At 43.2% G+C, this 20,753-nt stretch overlaps 1 protein-coding gene across 1 annotated transcript; it reads right to left on the bottom strand.

Annotated features, from left to right (window-relative positions):
- Positions 1–12,139: 12,139 nt before the first annotated feature.
- lsm6 (LSM6 homolog, U6 small nuclear RNA and mRNA degradation associated) lies at positions 12,140–14,286 on the bottom strand. Its single transcript, XM_079730657.1, has 4 exons — positions 14,198–14,286; positions 13,715–13,818; positions 13,487–13,600; positions 12,140–12,330 (listed from the first exon to the last, which is right to left on the bottom strand). The coding sequence occupies exons 2-4, from the start codon at positions 13,806–13,808 to the stop codon at positions 12,296–12,298; spliced, it is 243 nt and encodes an 80-aa protein (XP_079586783.1). The 5' UTR covers positions 13,809–13,818; positions 14,198–14,286; the 3' UTR covers positions 12,140–12,295.
- Between the last annotated feature and the right edge of the window lie 6,467 nt (positions 14,287–20,753).

Genomic DNA, 20,753 nt, shown 5'->3' with positions numbered 1-20,753 from the left:
AGGCATCACTCCCCATAAGCGTGGCTGTCTCTTTAAATCAGAGGAACTGTCGCCCCTCCGACGGCCTGTTTACAAAAGATGAAGCTGAAAATGAGACCTGCTCCCACGGACAACCTCCTTGTATAAATATAAATAATAAATATTAGATGAATAATTTCTGTCCTTTAATAATGTAGCGGCCGGGAAGAACGGGGGAGAATCTAACTAAGAGTGGATAAAGCACAAGCACAATGGGAGCACAGTGGGGGGGGGGGGGGGCCGGGGTATATAGGACAGGAAGTGACAACGCCAAGGCGACCTGGTCATCATCGAACAAGCCTTTCTAGGGCATCAGGCGACGCACAATGGATGAACCGGCAAGAAGACCACGATGGCATGTGGCAGGAAACGTATTGATGGCTGAATGGTGGAATCCTCAACTTATCCACCCTGTTGAATCAAAGTTACATGGGGGTCTTGGTTGCAACAGTGAGTGTGTTGGGGGGCAGGGGGGTGGGTGGGGGCTGTGTATCCCAGCTGTGTTTGGCGAGGGTCCCCAGGGTGGGGAAAGGGGAGGCGGGCATGGTGAAGCATGGCCTAGCTGCAGAACACCATGGGATCTATATTCCCCACTGGCTTATTGCTGCGGCGGGAGAGATGACGGAAACGTGATAAATGGTAAATTATGAAAACCCTTGTGCCAAAGCTAAAACTGTAATTAGCCTTAATTGGCTAATTGGCGAGAGTTAGTGGATGGCGTAATTGCCCTTTCTCTTCTTTTCTTTTTTTTACAGCCTGTAGTGTGAGGATCAAGTGTTCGACGCCGGCGTCGGTAGAAGAGTCGTTCTCACACGTTTGTCGTGTTTAGTAGAACACATGTCCACTTAGACTGCGGACAAGCGGACCTCCACCATAAAAGGTCAAACTAAAAAATAAACAAATACATTAGAATTAGGGACATTATCAATAAATGATACAAAAAAGACGTGTTTATTATTTAGAAACAATTGAATTTCAGCTTGAATCCCTTTATCACCATAGGGGGTCCACACCTTCGTCCAGTCGTTTGCCCATTGACTCTCAGTTGCCAACAAGTGTTTGTGACACTCTCTCTCTCTCTCTCTCTCTCTCTCTCTCCCTCTCTCTCTCTCTCAGCAGCTTGTATTACAGCGTGTCTGCGTGGGGTTCCAGCAGGAGTCTTTCCTAATAACACCATCTAGAATTCACGCCCGCCCAACAGGTTAATGTGCTTGTGCCCAGAGGGGCCTCTCTGCCGCCTCCACAACTGAAGTCTCCCCAGCACCACTTCCATTAAGCAACATCACTGCCACCTATTACCTGCCGCAGTGTGTGTGTGTGTGTGTGTGTTTGTGTGTGTGTGTGTTTGTGTGTTTGTGTGTGTGTGTGTGTGTGTGTGTGTGTGTCTGGTTGTGCTGGCATGTTTTTATGGTACAAAGGTACATCAATAAGGTTGTTAGGGGAATTATGAACTGAAGTTGTCCATTGTGTTGTGGTAACTGTTTCATGAGAACAGTGTGACAGCTCGTTAAGGACTGTGCAGGGCCATGCATTAACACCCTGCTACACACTGCAGGCCATAACAACCACAGCATGATTTTACACACACACACACACACACGTACACACACACACACCAGACACACACACATACATACACACACACGCGCACACCGGACACACACACACACACCAGACACGCACACATACATACACACACACGCGCACACACACACACACACACACACACACACACACTCGTGCACATGTACATACACACACATTCTGTACACACACAAAAGCCCATCCATGCATTCGAACACACGTATACACACAGAAGTCTACACAAACTCATTCTGTACGGAGACACAAGCTAATTCACTCACACACACTAACAAATACAATTACATACACACATACTCTCACACACACCCACACACACACAAACAGACTCACATACTCACATGCTGTACAGAGACACAAGCCACTACACAAACACACACTAAGACATAATTACACACACACATACTCATTTACTCGTTCTAACGATCCAGTTTAGTTCTTAATTATTCTCAAACCTGAAACTGCAAAAACGTCATGAACTTTGAATTGCATGTTTTAGTTTGTATCGTTTTGGTGGCTCACCTTCGCAGCATTGATTACATCAAACAATTGTTCCTTTAAGATCAGCAGGTGTTTTACTGTGATTTTTTTAAAGACAATATGTAAGTTGATTTCCATATTCAACATAAGAGTGGTTATTCATCTATAGCCTACAATACTGTGAGGGTTTCACACTAACATGATCATGATTATTAGTAATTACAGAAGCAGGATGACCTATAATCAACCTTTGAAAACCCCAATAGAATCATCTCTTTCAGACACGACTTAATGTATTTTCAATTGTCTAGTTTTGTCACAATGTTTAAGTAACTCTGACTCAAGAGCACGTGATTTTGTTCAACACTTGTTTCTTATTCCTACAACTATGTTTTTTAGAACTTGGTTTGTGCCACACTTAAATTCATAGTCCCTCCTTTGTTGATTGTATGAGTTGATTGTAATCGGCCTTTAAAGATATGCATATGTGTCAGCAATCAACATAAATCAGATTGTAAATGTTATGCTTATAGGACGTTTTGATATTTCTTTGTTTTTTTTCATGGTAGGAATCCTCAATTCAAATAGTAGATTATTTTCAATCTTTTTGCAATGCAGTATAAAATCTTGGTATTTCTCACAGAAATACAAAAAACATATAAAGAAAAAAGAATTTGATTAAATTAGATTATATTCGATTAAATTAGATAGATGCAAAGTATGTATCAATATCTAATAATTTGAGTGAACCTCTATCTTGTTGTAAACACTATTAAAAAACATGTTTTTTGTATTATAATTGTGGAGATAGACACCAAATTCTTCAAAGCAAACGGCAGTTAATTTAAATTGAATATCTTTTTGTCATTACAGTACTAGAATTATTATTATTTCGTTAGAATTGAATATTAATTGTAAAATTAAAATAAGTTATTAGTAAGTGAAGTGATCATATAATGTGTGTGTGTGTGTGTGTGTGCGTGTGTGTAAGAACGAAGATTTAGCTCATGTCTTGAATGCATTGTGTCAGCCTGCCCCCTAGTGGTCAACAATTGCAACTGAAGTAGAAGTATAAACAAAAAAACACGCGCACACACGTACACAAACACACACACACACACACACACACACACACACACACACACACACACACACACACACACGCAGCAGCAGCAGCAGCAGCAGCATCCCAAACACAAAATGTTCGGGATGAGAAAACCTCTTGTTTAAAATTTTAAAATATTGGTGAAATTAATAAATGATCTATCGAGATGTTAAATTGCATTACTAATACAGATCCTCATTTTTTTTGCAAAAGATATTAAATCTACAAATTGTAAAAGGTATTTTTCACCAATGGCCCTTTCACCAATGGCCCCGGTCTTGTTTGTTAACATTTATATATATTTATCTTTCATGCCCAAGTCACTCAAACAACAACTTATCTGCACAGCAACAAGTTCCGTCTTTTGAAAACAATGACTGTTACATTATAGTGAATATGTATTAAGGCCTGAATACTCATAAGAGTATCCCATACATATACTTGATAAATGCAGTGGCTGTCTGGACTAGACCCCATCATATTGTCGAGGGAAGAATAGATCTGACCCACAGAGAACTAATTAAATGGATAAAAGATGTATGTCTCTGAGTATATGTAAAATTAATAGCAGACTGAAAGATTTGCCTCCGAGCGACTTCAGTAACACTCTGCAGCACGGAACGGCTGTACTGAGTACACGGCCAAGAATGTGTGTTTATGTGTGTGTGTGTGTGTGAGTGTGTGTGTGTGTGTGTGTGTGTGTGTGTGTGTGTGTGTGTGTGTGTGTGTGTGTGTGTGTGTGTGTGTGTGTGTGTGTGTGTGTGTGTGTGTGTGTGTGTTTGTTGAGGAACCAAATCATACAAAAAATCTTCAAAACGGTAAATGTGAAGCTGATGATGAACTTCATTATTTTTTTGCTATTTTTTTATGTTGATTTTACAGACCACCATAATTGTGCATCTTTGTGAGCCAAAATGCACCCTTTCATTATTTCTGTGTAGGCCTACAACATGTTACAAAGAAAAGCCATATAAAACGATGCAAACACACCTGTATTTAGCTGAAATGTAGATCTCTGCATGTGGACAATTATAGTTGAATTTACTATTTTAAATAGCAATACAAAATGTTACTTTTCTGTAACTTTTTTTGGTCCAGTTTTGTGAACACACAAACACGAACACACACACACAAACACACACATACACGCACAGTCAGAGCAACTTGCACCACCCAAGCCTGCTCCACTATGGTCAAGGGGCAGCAGAAGAAGGAACCACAGTGGTGGAGTTTGGTCCCCCACAGGGTCAGCGAGGGTCCCTGTCTCAGGGGGCTGACAGGCAGGCATGCTGAACGGGAGGCCCAGGAGGGCACAGGATTAAACAGCAGGTCAGTGTGTGTGTTTACACTGGCTCCTGAACGCATGCCAAAATACCTAGCAGGGCTGGGGGTGGAAAGCTCGGAGGAGGTGGGAGGAGTAGGAGGAGGAGGAGGAGGAGGAGGTGGGAGGAGTAGGAGGAGGAGGAGGAGGGTAAGACCAGGGTATTTTCAGACTTCTTGTTACTGTAAATTCTGGGATCCAATTGCACCCACTGGCACACCAAATGAACTAGACACCATTATGCAACATATTGGAGGTTTTATAAGACCTTGGAAAAATATTGTAGCATCTAAACCAAATGATTTCAAACAGAAATATCAACTCAGTCCTTGAGGACAGCCAAATCGTTGTCTTAGGTATTCTTCCGTCTGCTTCATTGTAGTTGTAATGAACGGCGTTCGCCACTAGGGGGCAGGCATGCCAACGCGCAAATCACCGGCGGTCGATCTTCAAGGTAACAGGGGCCGGGGCCTTGCTGCCAACAAGCCCGGTCTTGACCAACCAGTGGGGAGCCATCATTTATTTTTTGGGGGGGGAAGCCTGTCCTACATGGCAGCTGAGTGGAGGCAAACTGACTGCAGGGGAAGAAAACTGGAGAGAGAGAGAGAGAGAGAGAGAGAGAGAGAGAGAGAGAGAGAGAGAGAGAGAGAGAGGGAGAGAGAGGGAGACAGACAGACAGACAGACAGACAGAGACAGAGAAAGAGTCAGAATCTGAGACAGAGACAGACATGCAGACAAAGAAAATAGAGAAGGGGAGAGAGAGAGAGAGAGAGAGAGAGAGAGAGAGAGAGAGAGAGAGAGAGAGAGAGAGAGAGAGAGCGAGAGAGAGAGTGAGAGAGAGAGAGCGACGGACAGACTGACCGTGCACTGGCCGTGCAAAGTGGAGAGGTGGTATGAGGAGAAGACTTGGGGGGTTCAGACGAAAGTTATGCCAGCATCAGGGGCATGGACAACTATTGCCCTGATTTATTGGCTATGTAACCTGCCCAACCACCCCACCGCCACACCATCACACCCCAGCGTCGCTTGGATCAAGAAGCCCCCTGTGATCAATTTGACCCAGTAGTCAATCCAAGTTGCACACGCTCACGTGCACACACACTCACACACGCACACACAAACACACACAAATGGATGGAAGGACGGAGACACACGCACCCCCACACCAACTCCTTCCAATACTGAATTCCACTTTTACCGTTTTTTTGCTTAGGGCAGAGGAGGAGGGTGGACGAGGAGGGCGGAGGGGAAGCATATAGGAGACATAAATTGAAGTTAAGCCATGATCCTCAACCTTGAAACACTGAGATATTATACTCTAAGCCTCAGTGGCTGCAGGTGACTGACTCACAGTTAGGACATACACATCTACACATGATTCAGTTAACCTAAAGTATTTGTTTATTTTCCTCATCTGGTTTAGAAAAATAAAAGTTAATTTGTGCATGCAGGGTGAAAACATGGAAATCATTTAACTGTTATTCTGCGTACCCCAGAGTTTTAGAAATTTCTTGATTCATCCAATTTTAAATGCATTTATGTATTGTATTTATCCTAGCTAAAGCCAGTAATTGAATGAAGTTCATTGTGTAGATTATTGATTGAGTTTTATTGATATTTTGCGCAAAGTTTTTTTTACAGCAACGTCAAGCAAGAGTACATCAATATGGATACCTCTCTCTCTCTCTCTCTCTGTGTGTGTGTGTGTGTCTCTCTCGCTCGCTGTTAATGTTGCAGCCAAATGACAGCGTATCCCATTTGTTCTGGTTTCTGCTTTTAAAAAGCCAATATTGCTCATTCCCTGTGTTTAAGATGGTGTAAAAGATTCAGTGTGAAACGCTGGATGAATATTTCACCGTATCTTTACACAGAGAAACGCGAATACAAGACAAACTGGTGTACAAGACCCGCACAAATATATGTCAAAGTATTTCTTCAAGGAATTTACATCGAAATGTATTAAACTCCTTCCCTCCATTATCCACAAATGCATATTTCTTAATTATTTATCGAGAGGCATTGTAGCACCCAGGTCTTGTGAATTCTTTATTTCTGCTCAGCTTCAAACAGCAGATCTTGTAAAGGGGACCCAGATTTGGGGTGTGGGAATTGCTGCGGGGCAAAGCTGACAGGATTTTCAGTCTCTAGGCAACTCTCGCTGTTTCATTACAGCAAAGCAAAGGAACAAATCCAGGTCAATTAAAATAAGGAACAAGAGGGCTCGACGGGCAGAGCTGCGGCAGTACAGATTCCTGCCACAGGAGGGCACCACTTGCTACAATTTTACATTCAAAATGTACAAAGGGTATTTTTTTCCCGGGGCGTTATATAATACCCAGATGGACGCTGTAGAAAATAAACAAAATAGGGAAGAAGCAAGAATATATTTTATAATGCTTATTTCGTAAAATATTTTTTTGTGTTGCTAGTTCATAAAGGTCAGAGAGATGCCTCCACTCCTAGAGCTTTGTATATACGCAGGGTAGGCCTATCGATATATAACAAAGACATCTCCAGTTCTATTCAGCCAGGAAGTGTCTTGAGCGTTTTGTGTGTGTGTGTGTGTGTGTGTGTGTGTGTGTGTGTGTGTGTGTGTGTGTGTGTGTGTGTGTGTGTGTGTGTGTGTGTGTGTGTGTGCGTGTGTGTGTGTGTGTGATGTGGCTGTGTCAGTCTCTGTGTCTATGTGTGTGATAGTGTGTGTTTCCGTGTGTGTGTGTGTGTGTGTGTGTGTGTGTGTGTGTGTGTGTGTTGTGGCATCCATTCCCTGTTCACTTTACCCGCTGCTTGTTAAAATCCCGCCAAGCTGCCGGTGTCACATTGGATTTACTGGCCGCTTGTTTCTCCTTGGCTTTATAGAAACCACATCCTGATGTGAAAGGTGCTCTTCCCTGTCTGCCCAATAAGCTATGACACACACACATAAACCCATACATATTCCTCTGTCATAGGGGAGACTGAGAGAGAGACACAGTCCGAAAGAGAGAGGGCAGAGACAGAGGGAGATGTAGAGGGAGTGAGGTTGTAATTGTGTTTATGACAGTGCTCTGTCTCTGAGGTTGGCCCCGGTCCAGCATGTGTACGTGCATGAGCATGAGCATCTCCGCCTGTCTGTGTGTGTGTGTGTGTGTGTGTGTGTGTGTGTGTGTGTGTGTGTGTGTGTGTGTGTGTGTGTGTGTGTGTGTGTGTGGCCAGCTCATGACCTCTCTGATGGTCAGAGATGAGCTGATGTCGTAAGTCTTCTTTCTGGCTCTACCCTTGAGCAATATCACAGGCTCTCTCAATGGCTCAGAGTGCATTAAGTCAAACTGCAGCTATCTTTCGGGGACTGCGGGCACACATGTATGGATACAGTTGAGCGGGCCGGTTAGCGTTTTGTTCCCTCGGGGGCCAAGAGTAGATCCTCAGGTAAATTAAGCGGGTCCCCGTTTGTCATAACACATTCCGTTGGGCATAGGATTTCTGGGAACCCCATGACAGGAAGTCCTGTATTTGTTGTCAAGTCTTGAAAGGGGTAAAGCGACATAAACAACATAATTTAAACAAGAAGGTGCACTGCACAAGGGAAGGCTGACACAATCCACTCCCCCTCTGACTACCCTGCAAACATCCTCTTTTAAAGCTGATCTGTAACAGAGTAACACCGTTAACCTGAGAATATATATCTCATATATACACCACCACCACAACAACAACAAAAGACTTGCTTTGCGACGCCATTAAAGATCTGGACGCCTGCCAAAGACGCTACGTATTAGTGTGCACGGCAGACAAAGTGGTAGCCGGAGAGCCGTTGGTAATGGAGGCTAATCACCGGAGTGCCACGCGGACTTGTATTTCATGCTAATCTCTCGTGCATAATAGCAATCTTATGAGCGGGCGGCTAGCGGGCCGATGCAAAGAGGCCATTGAGATAGTATTGACGGCATAATACTTATGTGTGGCATGTATACAGTACGACCCATTTGGTTTTAAAAGGTATTGGCTTATTGAAATGCTTACACTGAATAGGCGTCTTTTAGAGTAGCTATCTTTAAACATGCGTGCCGTAGAAGAAGAAAACAAGTTAAAAAAATTAAAGCAATCCAAAACAGTGTCAATAGTCTTGATTTGTTTACACTGTACAATTCCAGGAATGTGGGATTGTTCCAGTTGTTGAATTGATTTCATCACTCATACTACACTAGATACTACAGTCTACTACAGGACAGTAAGGATGTTCATAGAACCAAGTGCAAAGCACTAAGCCATTCCCCAAACACAGCAAAGATAGCTAGGATAAGATACTACACAACTAAGTACTATAACTAAGTACGACATACAAGTGTGTACATTAAGTGCCACAACAAACAATAGATAGGAGGGGTGGGAGGGGGTGGCTATAGAGTCTAGGTGAACTCTGAACAAGTGAGGCTTGAGTCTTTTGCGGAAACTGGTGAGCGACTCTGCGGTCCTGGCATCGGCAGGAATCTCGTTCCACCACTGTCGTTTCCAGGACAGAGAAGAGTTGTGACTTTGATGACCGACTTTTGCTTGCTCTTTGCGATGGCGGTACAAGACGTCCAGCGGAAGTAGTTGAGTGGAGCGCTCGAGCTGAGGGGTGTGGTTTGACCAATGATTGGAGGTAGGCGGGGGCAGTACCATTGACCGCCTTGTAGGCCAGTACCATCATCTTGAATCTGATAAGAGCTACTTCAGGAAGCCAGTGGAGGTCCAAGAAGATTGGAGAGTTTAGGTAGGTTGAGGTATTTCATCCCTTACAGTTTTTGATGGGGGAGTGGCAAAGATTATGATAGACACAACCATTGCACACAAGCTTTGAAGGGCCTCTGTTTTACCATAAGAACGATGTTGAATAGCCCAGATGCATCAGCCTACGAGCCCAGCTGGTGGACTATACCAACTGGTAGGCTGATCCGACCATCATTCACCTGGCCGGACACTCCCACATGTGATGTCACTATAGAGTAAGATCTTTAACCTTGCAATAGCTAATCAACATCACTGCTGGTGGGGAAATAGTTCGGCATCTAACTGCCTTACCCTACCAGCTCTGTAATTTGTTGCATCTCAAAAACTGTCCCGCTAGATAAATGACTAACATTTGAAGAACAAAATATCATGCTCAATGTAGGTAGACCTCTGATTCCACGAGTGGATGGTGGGACGAAAAGCATGGACAGAGGTAGGTACTTTGCCTTCATTTACATCCTCCATAAATAGCAGAGGCTAGACAGAGGTTAGACAGAGGTCAGACAGCCCAGCCGACAGAAAGACACACTGTTGTTCTCCTCTGCATCATATCCACGTACAGCACAGCTCAATCTGGAACCTGCCTTCAAACCTCAGCCAGGTTGAAAATGACAACCGGTAAAGTAAACACACTAACAAGTGGGATATTTGCTCTAGCACCGTAGAGCTTTGACAATCACAACAATAACAACCATAACAACAACAGTTGCATGCAAAGGTACAAGCCGAACATGATCGGCGCCGACAAGGTCAGCAATATGTCCTCCTTCATTAGCACATGCGACAATTTAAATGATACTGTAGGTTGTCCTTGTTATTCTGTGTTCTCCCATGTGAAAAGAAGGGGGCTAGGCGGTCACACTGCAGTGATCAGTCAGGGTCAAAGTCATCTCTCTCTCCCTCTGTCTCTCTCTCTCTGTCTCTCTCCCTCCCTTCCTCCCTCCCTCCCTGCCTCCTCCTTCACGTCCCCCACTGTTTCCCCATCCTGTAGTTTTTAACTCTGACAGCTGGTGGTGCTGTAAGACCTGAGACACTGTTCAGTCTCCCCTAACGAGGCAGTCACCTCTCCTCCCCTCTTTTGTCTTGTCCCATCTCCTCCCTATATACGGTGGCATGCACACACACACACACACACACACACACACACACACACACACACATTCATACACACACGGTCACTGCAGCACCCTAACCCATGAGCCAGACCACTTTGATGAAGTCACCACAGAGCAATGTCCCACACTAACTGAGGCAGCCAGGGGAGGGGGGTATCAAAACCAACTGTAAAAGACAGAGAGGCAGAGAGCAGAGGGAAGGTGTATCTGTGAGATTGTGGGATTTAGGCGTAATTCAGAAATATTCATAAAACCTATTCTTACACATTGATGAGCACAGACACAACAATGCATAGACACGTGTTAACACATGGTGAGGATGGCTTCAGATCACAATAGAGGCAGCTAGTTACGTCCCCCCCCCCCCCCAACAAAGCCTGTCTCTACAATAGCGCGGGGGTCCGTCTCTGTGCTGGCGGTCAGAGCGGTATTAATTGGGTTCCCAGCGAGGTCACCCAGCCCGCAGCTCAGTTATGAATCCCGTAGGTAAATATTTGCCTTGCGACAACCTCACTCCCTGCCATAATGATTCTTTGTGTGGCGTGCTTGTGCAAAGTATGCGCTGCTGCCCCGTGTGCATACAATCGCCTGCGAGGAGTATGTGTGCACATTTCTGTGAGTGTGTATGTGTGTGTGTTGAGGCTCAGACACACACACACCCATCACCTCTCCACCCTCCCCTCAGCCACAGCTCAGCAGAGTTTGATCAATAATGTGTCCTTCATGCTCAACTCAGACCTGACCTTGGCAGCCTTTTGTCTCCTTTCCAGGGGCCAGAGTGCGCATGTACAGGTTGGAGAACAAGGCTCTTCAACCAAAAAAGAGAAAGAAAGAAAAAATAAAATCCACCAATAGGAAAGAAAAAGCGGATTTTCCCTCACTGCATCCACAGTACAGGTAGTCAAGTTATTGTGTATTTTTGTTGTATCTTCCCTTTGACGAAAGCCCTGAGAACTTATTGAGTTATACCACAGGGCCGCAGAAAGGGAAATATATATATATATATATATATATATATATATATAATCCCATGCCTATAGCTTTGTATTGATTTTTTTCCCAGGTCAATACTAATAGAAGAGAACCGACATGCATTCTCCATGCATGTGTGCTTTACTCCACACCCATATGGGTTATAATCTGTCATCCGTTCTGGCTATGCTAATACGCTGCGAGCGCTCGTCTTCACAGGACTCAAGCACACACTCCATTAGTCACCATGAAGCTGTTAAACACGATCAGCCATTTTATGTCCACTGTGGCACGATGTGCCAACGAAATATATTTGACTAATAAAATGACTGTCCATCCTTTTACATTACGTTTCCACCATCATACTGGGATTTCTCCCTCTTTGGCATATCAGAATATGTCAATTTGCATAAACCGTAGTGCTCAGCTCCCCAGGTAGTACATTTTTTTCTTTTATTTAAGTGGTCTTCCATCCAAATACAAACAAATTTGCTATGCTCTCGTGTAAGTCATTAAGTGTCTGGTTGAAAAAACTGTAGCATGACTTGCCCATCAAGTAGCAATTTTTTCTCATCTAATCATAAACGTTTTGATGCATTTCCCTCATTCCCATGCAAATATCCTACATCATTTGCAAATATATCGTATTGCAGGAGCAATGTGAGATATTAACTTATTAATTCAGTGATTAACTGAAGGAATAGATTCCTTTGCTCATAACACGTTTGATTGACTACTTTCCTTGAAAATATAGATTTTCTGCACAAAAACAGCTCTGATAAAGAACAACTCAGAATTTATTGATTTGTAATTACAAAAAGGAAACACTCTTCCATGGCGGCATCATTAGAAAAACTTTACACGACTACCACTTAACATAACCATGTTTGAACAATCAAAATAAAATAGGCACAAAATAAAAATGTTCCACATTAAACTTTCCTCTTCTGGGTGCTGATGTATAGAACTGGGGAGGGAAAAGAAATTGGTTGGTTATGAGAACATGATAATAATTCTTATTACATACCGTTACCTTTATTCTATTGTGCGATGTTCTAATATGAGCTTGCTTTTTTTTCTTGTTCTCAGTGTCTCGAGCAAATGTTTATTTTCAGTTATTTTGTTCTGAACCAATTAAGAAAAGGTCCACAAATATGCAACCCCCAACAATCAATCCATGCCGATTCTCTGCTTCACATAAGAATGTTTCAAAATGAGGAGATTTGCAGGTGAATCTCATGCAAATATTGAAAAACTGTACAGTTAAAACAGAATTGTTTTCTACAAAGAGTTTTTCCATCTCAATATCAATATGGACATCCTCAAATAGCCCTATGAAATCCCAAGCGCAGAAATTACCCCTGCATCGTGAAATTTCCCCTAGGGCATCTGCTGTATGTGAAACCCAGACATAGAACTGAAAACATTGTATAAAAACAAGACATCAGTAAAAAATCTGCAGTTAATATGTCAAATCAATGTGGCCGTTCTCACCAAAGGCTGGGTTTCTTTAAATTGAAATATATATTAATAAAAACCTACCAACAACAGGGAAAGAAACTAGATTGACATGCCAATATTTCTAGCGAGCACCAGTTGGCACTAAAGGTCAACTTATATGAAGATATAAAGACCTTTGCAACCATTAAGGTCAGGCGAGTCGACCTTTAAAAAAAGGAGGGATTATTATTTTTTATAATTGAGGCTGAACTTGTCGATGTGGTTGCTGGTTCTTCAGGTCTTGCATTTCTCAGGGCAGCTTTGCGTCAGCAACTGTACGGTTGAATTGGGTTTGTTGTTCGACTTGGTTACTCGAGAGTGCTGATGAATGTAAACCTGATCAACTTAATATCATAACTCCATTATTTTGCGTTGACTATCATATATTCCCTTTGTATTAATCTTTTGAATGTAGAAAGTGAATAGCTATGAATGATGCATAAACAAAATTGGCTGTAATATATAGGCATGGAGATGCAGACATTCAAACCCAGAAACTTTCACCTGGACCATTAGACTCCCCCCTACTTTCCTTGTAAAGTAGTGTTCTACAACCCACATAACCAGAGTGTGCATATGTATCTTACTACATTGAAATGCATGTGTACATGTGTGTGGTTTACCATTGTTTCCCCTCAGAAATGCATCTCCATACTTGTTCTTCAGTTGACCGTTCACATACTCTTCCGTTTGCTCTATAGCGATATTCATGTAGCCGTCCAAGCATGCCAGAACACCTGCAAGAAAAAAGAAAAAAAAAAAGGCAAAGATTATACTTTGTGGACCACAAGAACCCATCTCTTCCGTGTGTAAAATTGTTTGGGCTCTTTACTTCTTTTTTTTTTCCTTACCTCTGTAATCCACGCCGGAGTTCAGCTTTACCACTACAGGTCTTCCAATGATCTGCTTTAGGAAATCACTCGGGGTTTGCTTTCTGAGACTCATCTCGACGACACTGGAAGTGGAAGCGATAAACATTTAGTGTGTGTGCGCCTACCAAGCTAGCATGAAATCAGAGAGCGCATTGTTATCTACGCTACCGGTTTAGATGCTGGTGTTTGCGTTGTACCAGTGTTAAATGTAAACCACGTTTCCTAATTTGAAGACGTGGTACTGATAACTTGCATTTCATTCAGAAGTACTAGCGCGGTTGCGTTGTTACAGCGTACCCGTTGCTACTAGTTAGCTTGTAGGCTAACTCGTACAGTACAACAATGTGTTCGAAGCACGTGAGATAGTAATTAACCCATGCACATTAGACCCATTTGAAAGTCATACAACGGGTACAGGTAACCCAGTATTTAGATGTAATGTCAAAAACTGGATGTACATACCAGAATGATGTATGTACGATTTTAATCTGAACACGAGTCCGCGCTGTAATACGTAAATAGAAGTACGGGGCTAGCTATGGGACAAAAATAGTGGACGGCAACGAATGCATCGAATAGAGCAGCAAGTATTAAAAATGTAAGTTCCAGTAGTGTTTCCATTTGGGCCACTGGCAGGTGCTTTTAAAGGTTGAGATAACAATAAAATTAAAAGACAAAGTAAAAAGGAACCCCATGCAGACTGTAGACACATAAGTTGTGTAAGCGAGATGCATAAACCCTATCCTCTCCTCCTCTGGCAGGTGTATATAAACTGTACTATAATAAAATATACAAGGGTATCCTAAAAAAAAAGCCTATTTTTAGCAAGGCAACAAACTTGACTGTTATGACTGATATGATATTGGGATCACATACATATATAGTGCATATAATATAATATATATAATGAGATAATGATAGATAGATAGATAGATAGATAGAGAGATAGATAGATAGACAGACAGACAGACAGACAGACAGACAGACAGATAGATGGAGACCATATGATAGAGTGTTGGTTAGTAAGTGGATTGATGGGTGTATGCATAGAATAGATTGATTGATACATAGTAAAATTAACAGAAATATATGATACTAGGAAAAGAAAATACAACGTAGGAAAGGAGCATGTTGCAGTAGCTCCATTTTAGCTCAATTTCCAAGTAGAGAGAGAGGTAGAGAGAGAGAGAGAGAGAGAGAGAGAGAGAGAGAGAGAGAGAGAGAGAGAGAGAGAGAGGTAGGAGGCGGTTGAGGGAGGGAATTTAGAGGTAGGATTCTAAATTACTTCTTTTGTCTCTGGACAGGTTGCTTGTTAGCGGGGCACGGCTAGCCCCACGGAGGCTAAAGGTTAATTTGGTATCTGCTGCCGTGTTAAACTAAGGTCAGTACTACAAGTCTTTAAGTCATAAACAAGAGTGGTTAAGAGCCATGTATACACCTAGGCACCAGTTAATGAATATTCAATGAGATTGTTTTCCCCCTGTCCCTTGTTCCCTTTCTGTTTAGCCTGCATTGAGAGAAATATTGAGTATGATTTCATCCAGTAAGGCCGTGTCTTGGGTTGGCCTTCATAGATCCACCTTGGTATTTACGCTCAGTCATTTAGTCTCCCTTTGTTGTCATAAGACATCACTTCATAATCAATAGCAAATGTCTTAAAGTGACACGTTTGACAGAAATGTGGTGGTTTTCTTCTTGAACCTGATTAATGATTAAAAAAAACAGCTTGAATTGAAACTTCAAGAATAATCATCTGAAGTTCAAACCTATGTTAAGATTAAACATATTGAGTCTACAGTGGTCCAGAGAAAAAGAATTTCATTGTAATGAAGTGTCATCCAAGCATTGGCTGATAGGATATTTCATCCTAGGCCTAGGAACACTTGATCTAATGAATGAAAGCAACTGGAAATAATATAATTGATTATTAAACTGGAATCTAAAACGTAATTGGTCTACATTTTGGTAGGGCCATAGGATATCTTTTCCTCAAATAATAAGGCTGTATTAACACATGTGTGTACATACACACACATTCTATTGAATATAGATTGTATGTATTGTCCTAGGGCATATTGATCTTTTTATAATCATGTGATTCACTAATGTGCATCACTGAACTTACTAATATGACTCACTAATGGGCACCACTAATGATTATGGCATATGAAGGACATTACCAGGCATCACTAATATACATGACCTATGCATAACCTTTAGGCTCTATTTCTCTCTCTCTCTCTCCTTCTCTCTCTCTCTCTCTCTCTCTCTCTCTCTCTCTCTCTCTCTCTCTCTCTCTCTCTCTCTCTCTCTCTCTCTCTCTCTCTCTGTCTTTCTCTCTCTCTCTGTCTCTCTCTCGCACTCAGTCTCTCTCTCTCTTTGTCTCTCTCTCAAAAGGCCATGGTCTTCTCCTGCTACTTTTCCGTTGGCCACTCACAAGCCCTCTTTGTATATTTGTCACTCAGAGTTCCGGAACACAGGTCATGAACTGTTGGCCTTATCGTTCCATGACCTTGACAGTTGACGGCCATCCACGGGGGTTTTCTATGGAGAAAGAAAATCCTTTACTCTCCCTCCCCCCTCCTCAAAAGTGCAGGCAGTTTGCTTAATGTGCTTCTTTACCCACATAACGTGTGTCATCAATTATCTATCATTATTATTACCCAAAATCGGGTGAAGAAAGACAATCGACTGCGTTATTTAACGTATATTTGTATACATATGTCTGGGCTACAAGAATATAACTTCGTAGACTGAGGAGTATAAGCTCATCTGGTCCGCTCCAGTAGTTCATTGGAAATAAATGCCTCGAGTTAATATCCAATTAAAAAAATCCATCCTCAGACACCAAATCTCAGTGGCATCAACATTTTACCACAAGATAGACATATTTACCAGAGTAGCTCCAAAAAGGTACATTCTTGTTACAGCTGTACAGTGTTCCCAATTCGAACAAACAGGTGAGTTTCAATCATGAAGCAGGAACATATGTTATTAAGCATATGGTACAGAAGACAAAATGGACAACAAAACAATGAATTCGATCTTGTTCGCTGATCCCCAGACCTTGGAACCCTTTGGGGGCTAGGCCGGAGAAATAGAAAATGATGGCAGCGTGAGATGCTTTTGCAGGTTGGAAATGGACTAAGAGGGAGAGAGAGGCATTGGGTTAACGGTGATGTGAAGGGGGCATCCTGTCTGTAACCTAAAGCAATATTTAGTATGGTGGTGGGATGGAGGGGAGCAGAGGGGAGTGTACTGGTTGAGGAAAATGTCTAGACTCTCACTGACCCTTCTGGAGCCAGGTTTTCTCTCTGGGGTCAAGATTGATATGGAGGAGATAATGGAAAAGCTAGGAGAGTTTTCCTGAAAAAAAAAAACTGGATGGGGAGATGGGAGTTACCTCATCTAATTCTGACCTATATAGAGGTTGTAGTGATGGGCAGGTTACATCTTCCCATCAAATATGTCTGTCGAAAATCTCAACTGTCACTTTAGTAAGGAAACTGCTTGGAACGGCATCTGTTTCTCTAACTACCCAAGTAGTGAAATAGACGTCCTGACTCTGTAACTCCGCTGTTGACTGTGGTACACCAAGAAACAACTATTGTTAAATGTCATATCTGGATTTGCGTGGGTTGGCTTTGTTGTTTTTGGTCCTCATCAATTTTGCATTATGAGAACGACAATTGACGCCCTCCTAACGACTAGGCTAGCCGCATTGACCGTTGACAATGGTTATTCGACCCAAGGGGTGGCCTTGTTCGGCAATTAAAAAAAAGCTCACCCACCCCACTGAGCCCCTCACAGTACAAATGTAAGCTTGTCTGCTGGCTCTTCACGGCCACCGAGCTCAGCTACCTGCAAATCCTTGAGAAAAAGAGATTCTCCAAGACAGCCTCGGTCTGCCTGCTGGTTTGGTGGTCCTCCGGGGGCTGTGGGGGGGGTTTATTCTGGGGACCTTCTCATATCAGCCCCCAGCCCCTGAGGCATGCTCTCTCCCCAAGGAGAGGCTCAGCAGACAGCCAGTCTGCACCGTCCTCCACGGCAAAGCCCAGGCGTAGCCAGCCATCTCAGCCAGCTCCCTGGAGAACTCTGGTAGGGGAGAGCGGGATGGAGACAGAGAGAGAGCAAGAGACTGAGGGAGAGAGAGAGAGAGAGAGCTGGAGCTTATGCTGAAGGGTGTGCTTCTATCAGAGCAGCAGTCTGTCTGACATGCCTCCTGTCTCCCAGGATGCATTTCACTACACTTTGATATCTCAATTTCTGCTCTCTGAGTGGGGAAGCACAGCACAGGATAAATCTCATCCCATTCAAAGAGCTTTCCGTTTGGAAATCACTCGGCCGTCGGGGTGTGATCATCACTGCATGCTGTACCCTTTTAACATTAGAAAATAATACAACTGACGAATACCACCACAATGAGCCACTATAGGAATGGCATCCCACTAATTATGCTCCACAGCGATGTTCATCTACTCTCAGCGATGCGCGGCAAATCAATCAGAAACAATTGGCCACCATGCCCGCTGCCTCACTCACATCAACCCCCCTTCCCCTCCCTCTGTCACGCATGTGGTCACATGACGTTCGCCATAACCAACGTATCCCCAGCAAGCCTGGAGGGAGCTTTTGTCTGATGGGTGGTGAGTGATGCGCACGCGGCTGGCCACTCCAGCGCACCCATAAATATGCATCGTGACATTTGGAACAAAGCCTCTCATCTTCTCTTTGCTGATGAGCTCCGTCAGCATACTGTAACATATTGCCGTATTGTCACACCTTGTGTTTCATTGCCAATCTCCGTGTTCATCAAGTTGGCAGATAACCTCTAGATGTTGGCAGGTGATACAGAGGGTGTCACCGGGGGACACACGAAGGGAACACTCTGACTGTCAGTGTTTATGTGTATTTTTTGTGTTCAATAGTTGTTATTGTAAATTGTGTGTATTGTTTGATGCTATGTTCGCATCAGGCAATGCATTACAATTACCTGTCCATTGCATTTGCATTGCGTCACATTCCATGAAGGTGTTTGTTACATTTCTTAACTCCTATGTTTTTGTGTCTGTATGGTGATCATTTTCAGATGGATCCACACAGAGCAACCCCATCCCAACATGCTACTATAAGACCCGGTGTCACACATGAACACACAGGAAAGGGCAGCATCAGAAAGTTCCCCCTGCTCTCATTTTAGAATGAAGAACATAGCTGCTCCTTTTCTCTAAACACCTCATTGCTTTAGAAAGGAATAAATATCCGAGACTGCCAGGAGCAGTTCCTTTCCAATCCCACACACATACATCCCTCTCTCTCTCTCTCTCCCGCTCTCCTTTCCTCTCTCTCTCTCTCTCACTCTCTCTTCCTCTCGCTCTCTCTCTCTCTCCCCCAGTCTGTGTCTCTCTGTCGTTTGACCAACGGTGCCTCTTGCCACAGTGTGTTGCGGTGACTCAACCGCCAGAATACATTGACGTTCTCTTACATACACTCTTGAATATTCATAGACGTATGACAAACACCCCGTGCCATTTGAGGTTCAAGTCGATCCGTCTTGCATCCGTCTAAATAAAAATAAAAAGCCTTTCATATGCGTGTGTGTGTGTGCGGGTCTGTGTGCGTGTGTGTGTGCGTGTGTGTGTGTGTGTGTGTGTGTGCGTGCGTGCGTGTGTGTGTGTGTGTGTGTTAGCATGGAGCTGTTGGATGGTGGTAGTAGAGGTGGTGCTGGTGGTGGTGCTAGGTGGGGGGGTAAGGAAGGTAGTATTTACTGTTATCTCTAAAAGAGCTGGTAGCATCGGGGTAGGTGGGTAAGGGATGGCGGTGCAAAGGGGATGTTTTACACTAATTTCTTTATCCCTTTCACAGGAGTGCCATGTTACAAGAGCATTCCTGAGGCGAGCCAATGGCCCGATAAATCTGCCCGAGCCTCTCTCTCTCTCAATTTGTCTCCCTGGAATGTCAGCTGGCAGGCACCCAGATGCAGAAGAGAACCTCTCTCTCTCTCTGAGCACACACACACACACACACACACACACACACACACACACACACACCACAAAGTGCGCCAATCCTACACAACCAGATCTCATGTAGGAGCTGGAGTAGGAGAAAGACGGGCGTGGATAGATAGATGGTCCGTGTGCCTTTATCTATACTGTCTCATTACGTGTCACTGGTTGGAAGGGATGGGGTCCTAGCAGGGGGAGATGCGCGGGGTCTCTCGTCCCCACGGTGCCTGTGGTTAACCTCAGCGGCAGCGCGAGGTGACACTGACAAAACACAGGTGACCAAAGAGAGAGGTGATAAGACCCAGATGCTGTGTCAGCCTTTCTCTCTGTCTCTCTCTCTCTTTGTGTCCTTCTCTCTCTCTTTCTTCCTGTCCCATCTCTTTCTCTTGCTTGCTTTACACTTCTCCCGCACACCGTTTCCTCTTCTTTCTCTTGTGCTCTCTCTCTCTCTGTATATATATGTGTTTCCACACAGACAAACACTCACACACTACATATATATATATATATATATATATATAAATATATATATACACATGCGTATGTACATACTGTATATGCATAAAGAGGGCGTGAGAGAGAGAGATGTATTTATACTGGTATCGCTCTCTCTATTTCTCTGTCTATATGTGTATATATATATATATATATATATATATATATATATATATATATATATATATATATATATATATATATGTTGTACAACATGACTCGTTGCCGGTCAGTGTGTGGTAGAGCGTCTCCCACATAGATAGGTCCAGGTGGTGGAATGGCAGAGTGGGAGAACAGAGCATGTTTGTGTGAAGATGCAACAACTCTCTCTCTCTCTCTCTCTCTCTCTCTCTCTCTCTCGCACTCTCTCTCTCTCTATCTCTTTCTCTCTCGCTCTTTTACTTGCACTCGCTCTCTCTCTCTCTCTCTCTCTCTCTCTCTCTCTCTCTCTCTCTCTCTCTCTCTCTCACTTTTTCACTCTCTAAATAGATTTCTGTTTTCTTTATTTAAAGGTT

Source organism: Pollachius pollachius, assembly GCF_949987615.1.
Source record: "Pollachius pollachius genome assembly, chromosome: 2".
Classification (NCBI taxonomy): Eukaryota; Metazoa; Chordata; class Actinopteri; order Gadiformes; family Gadidae; genus Pollachius; species Pollachius pollachius.
The sequence above is the reverse complement of the archived record's forward strand: the minus strand, read 5'-3'. Positions and strand labels throughout refer to the sequence as shown.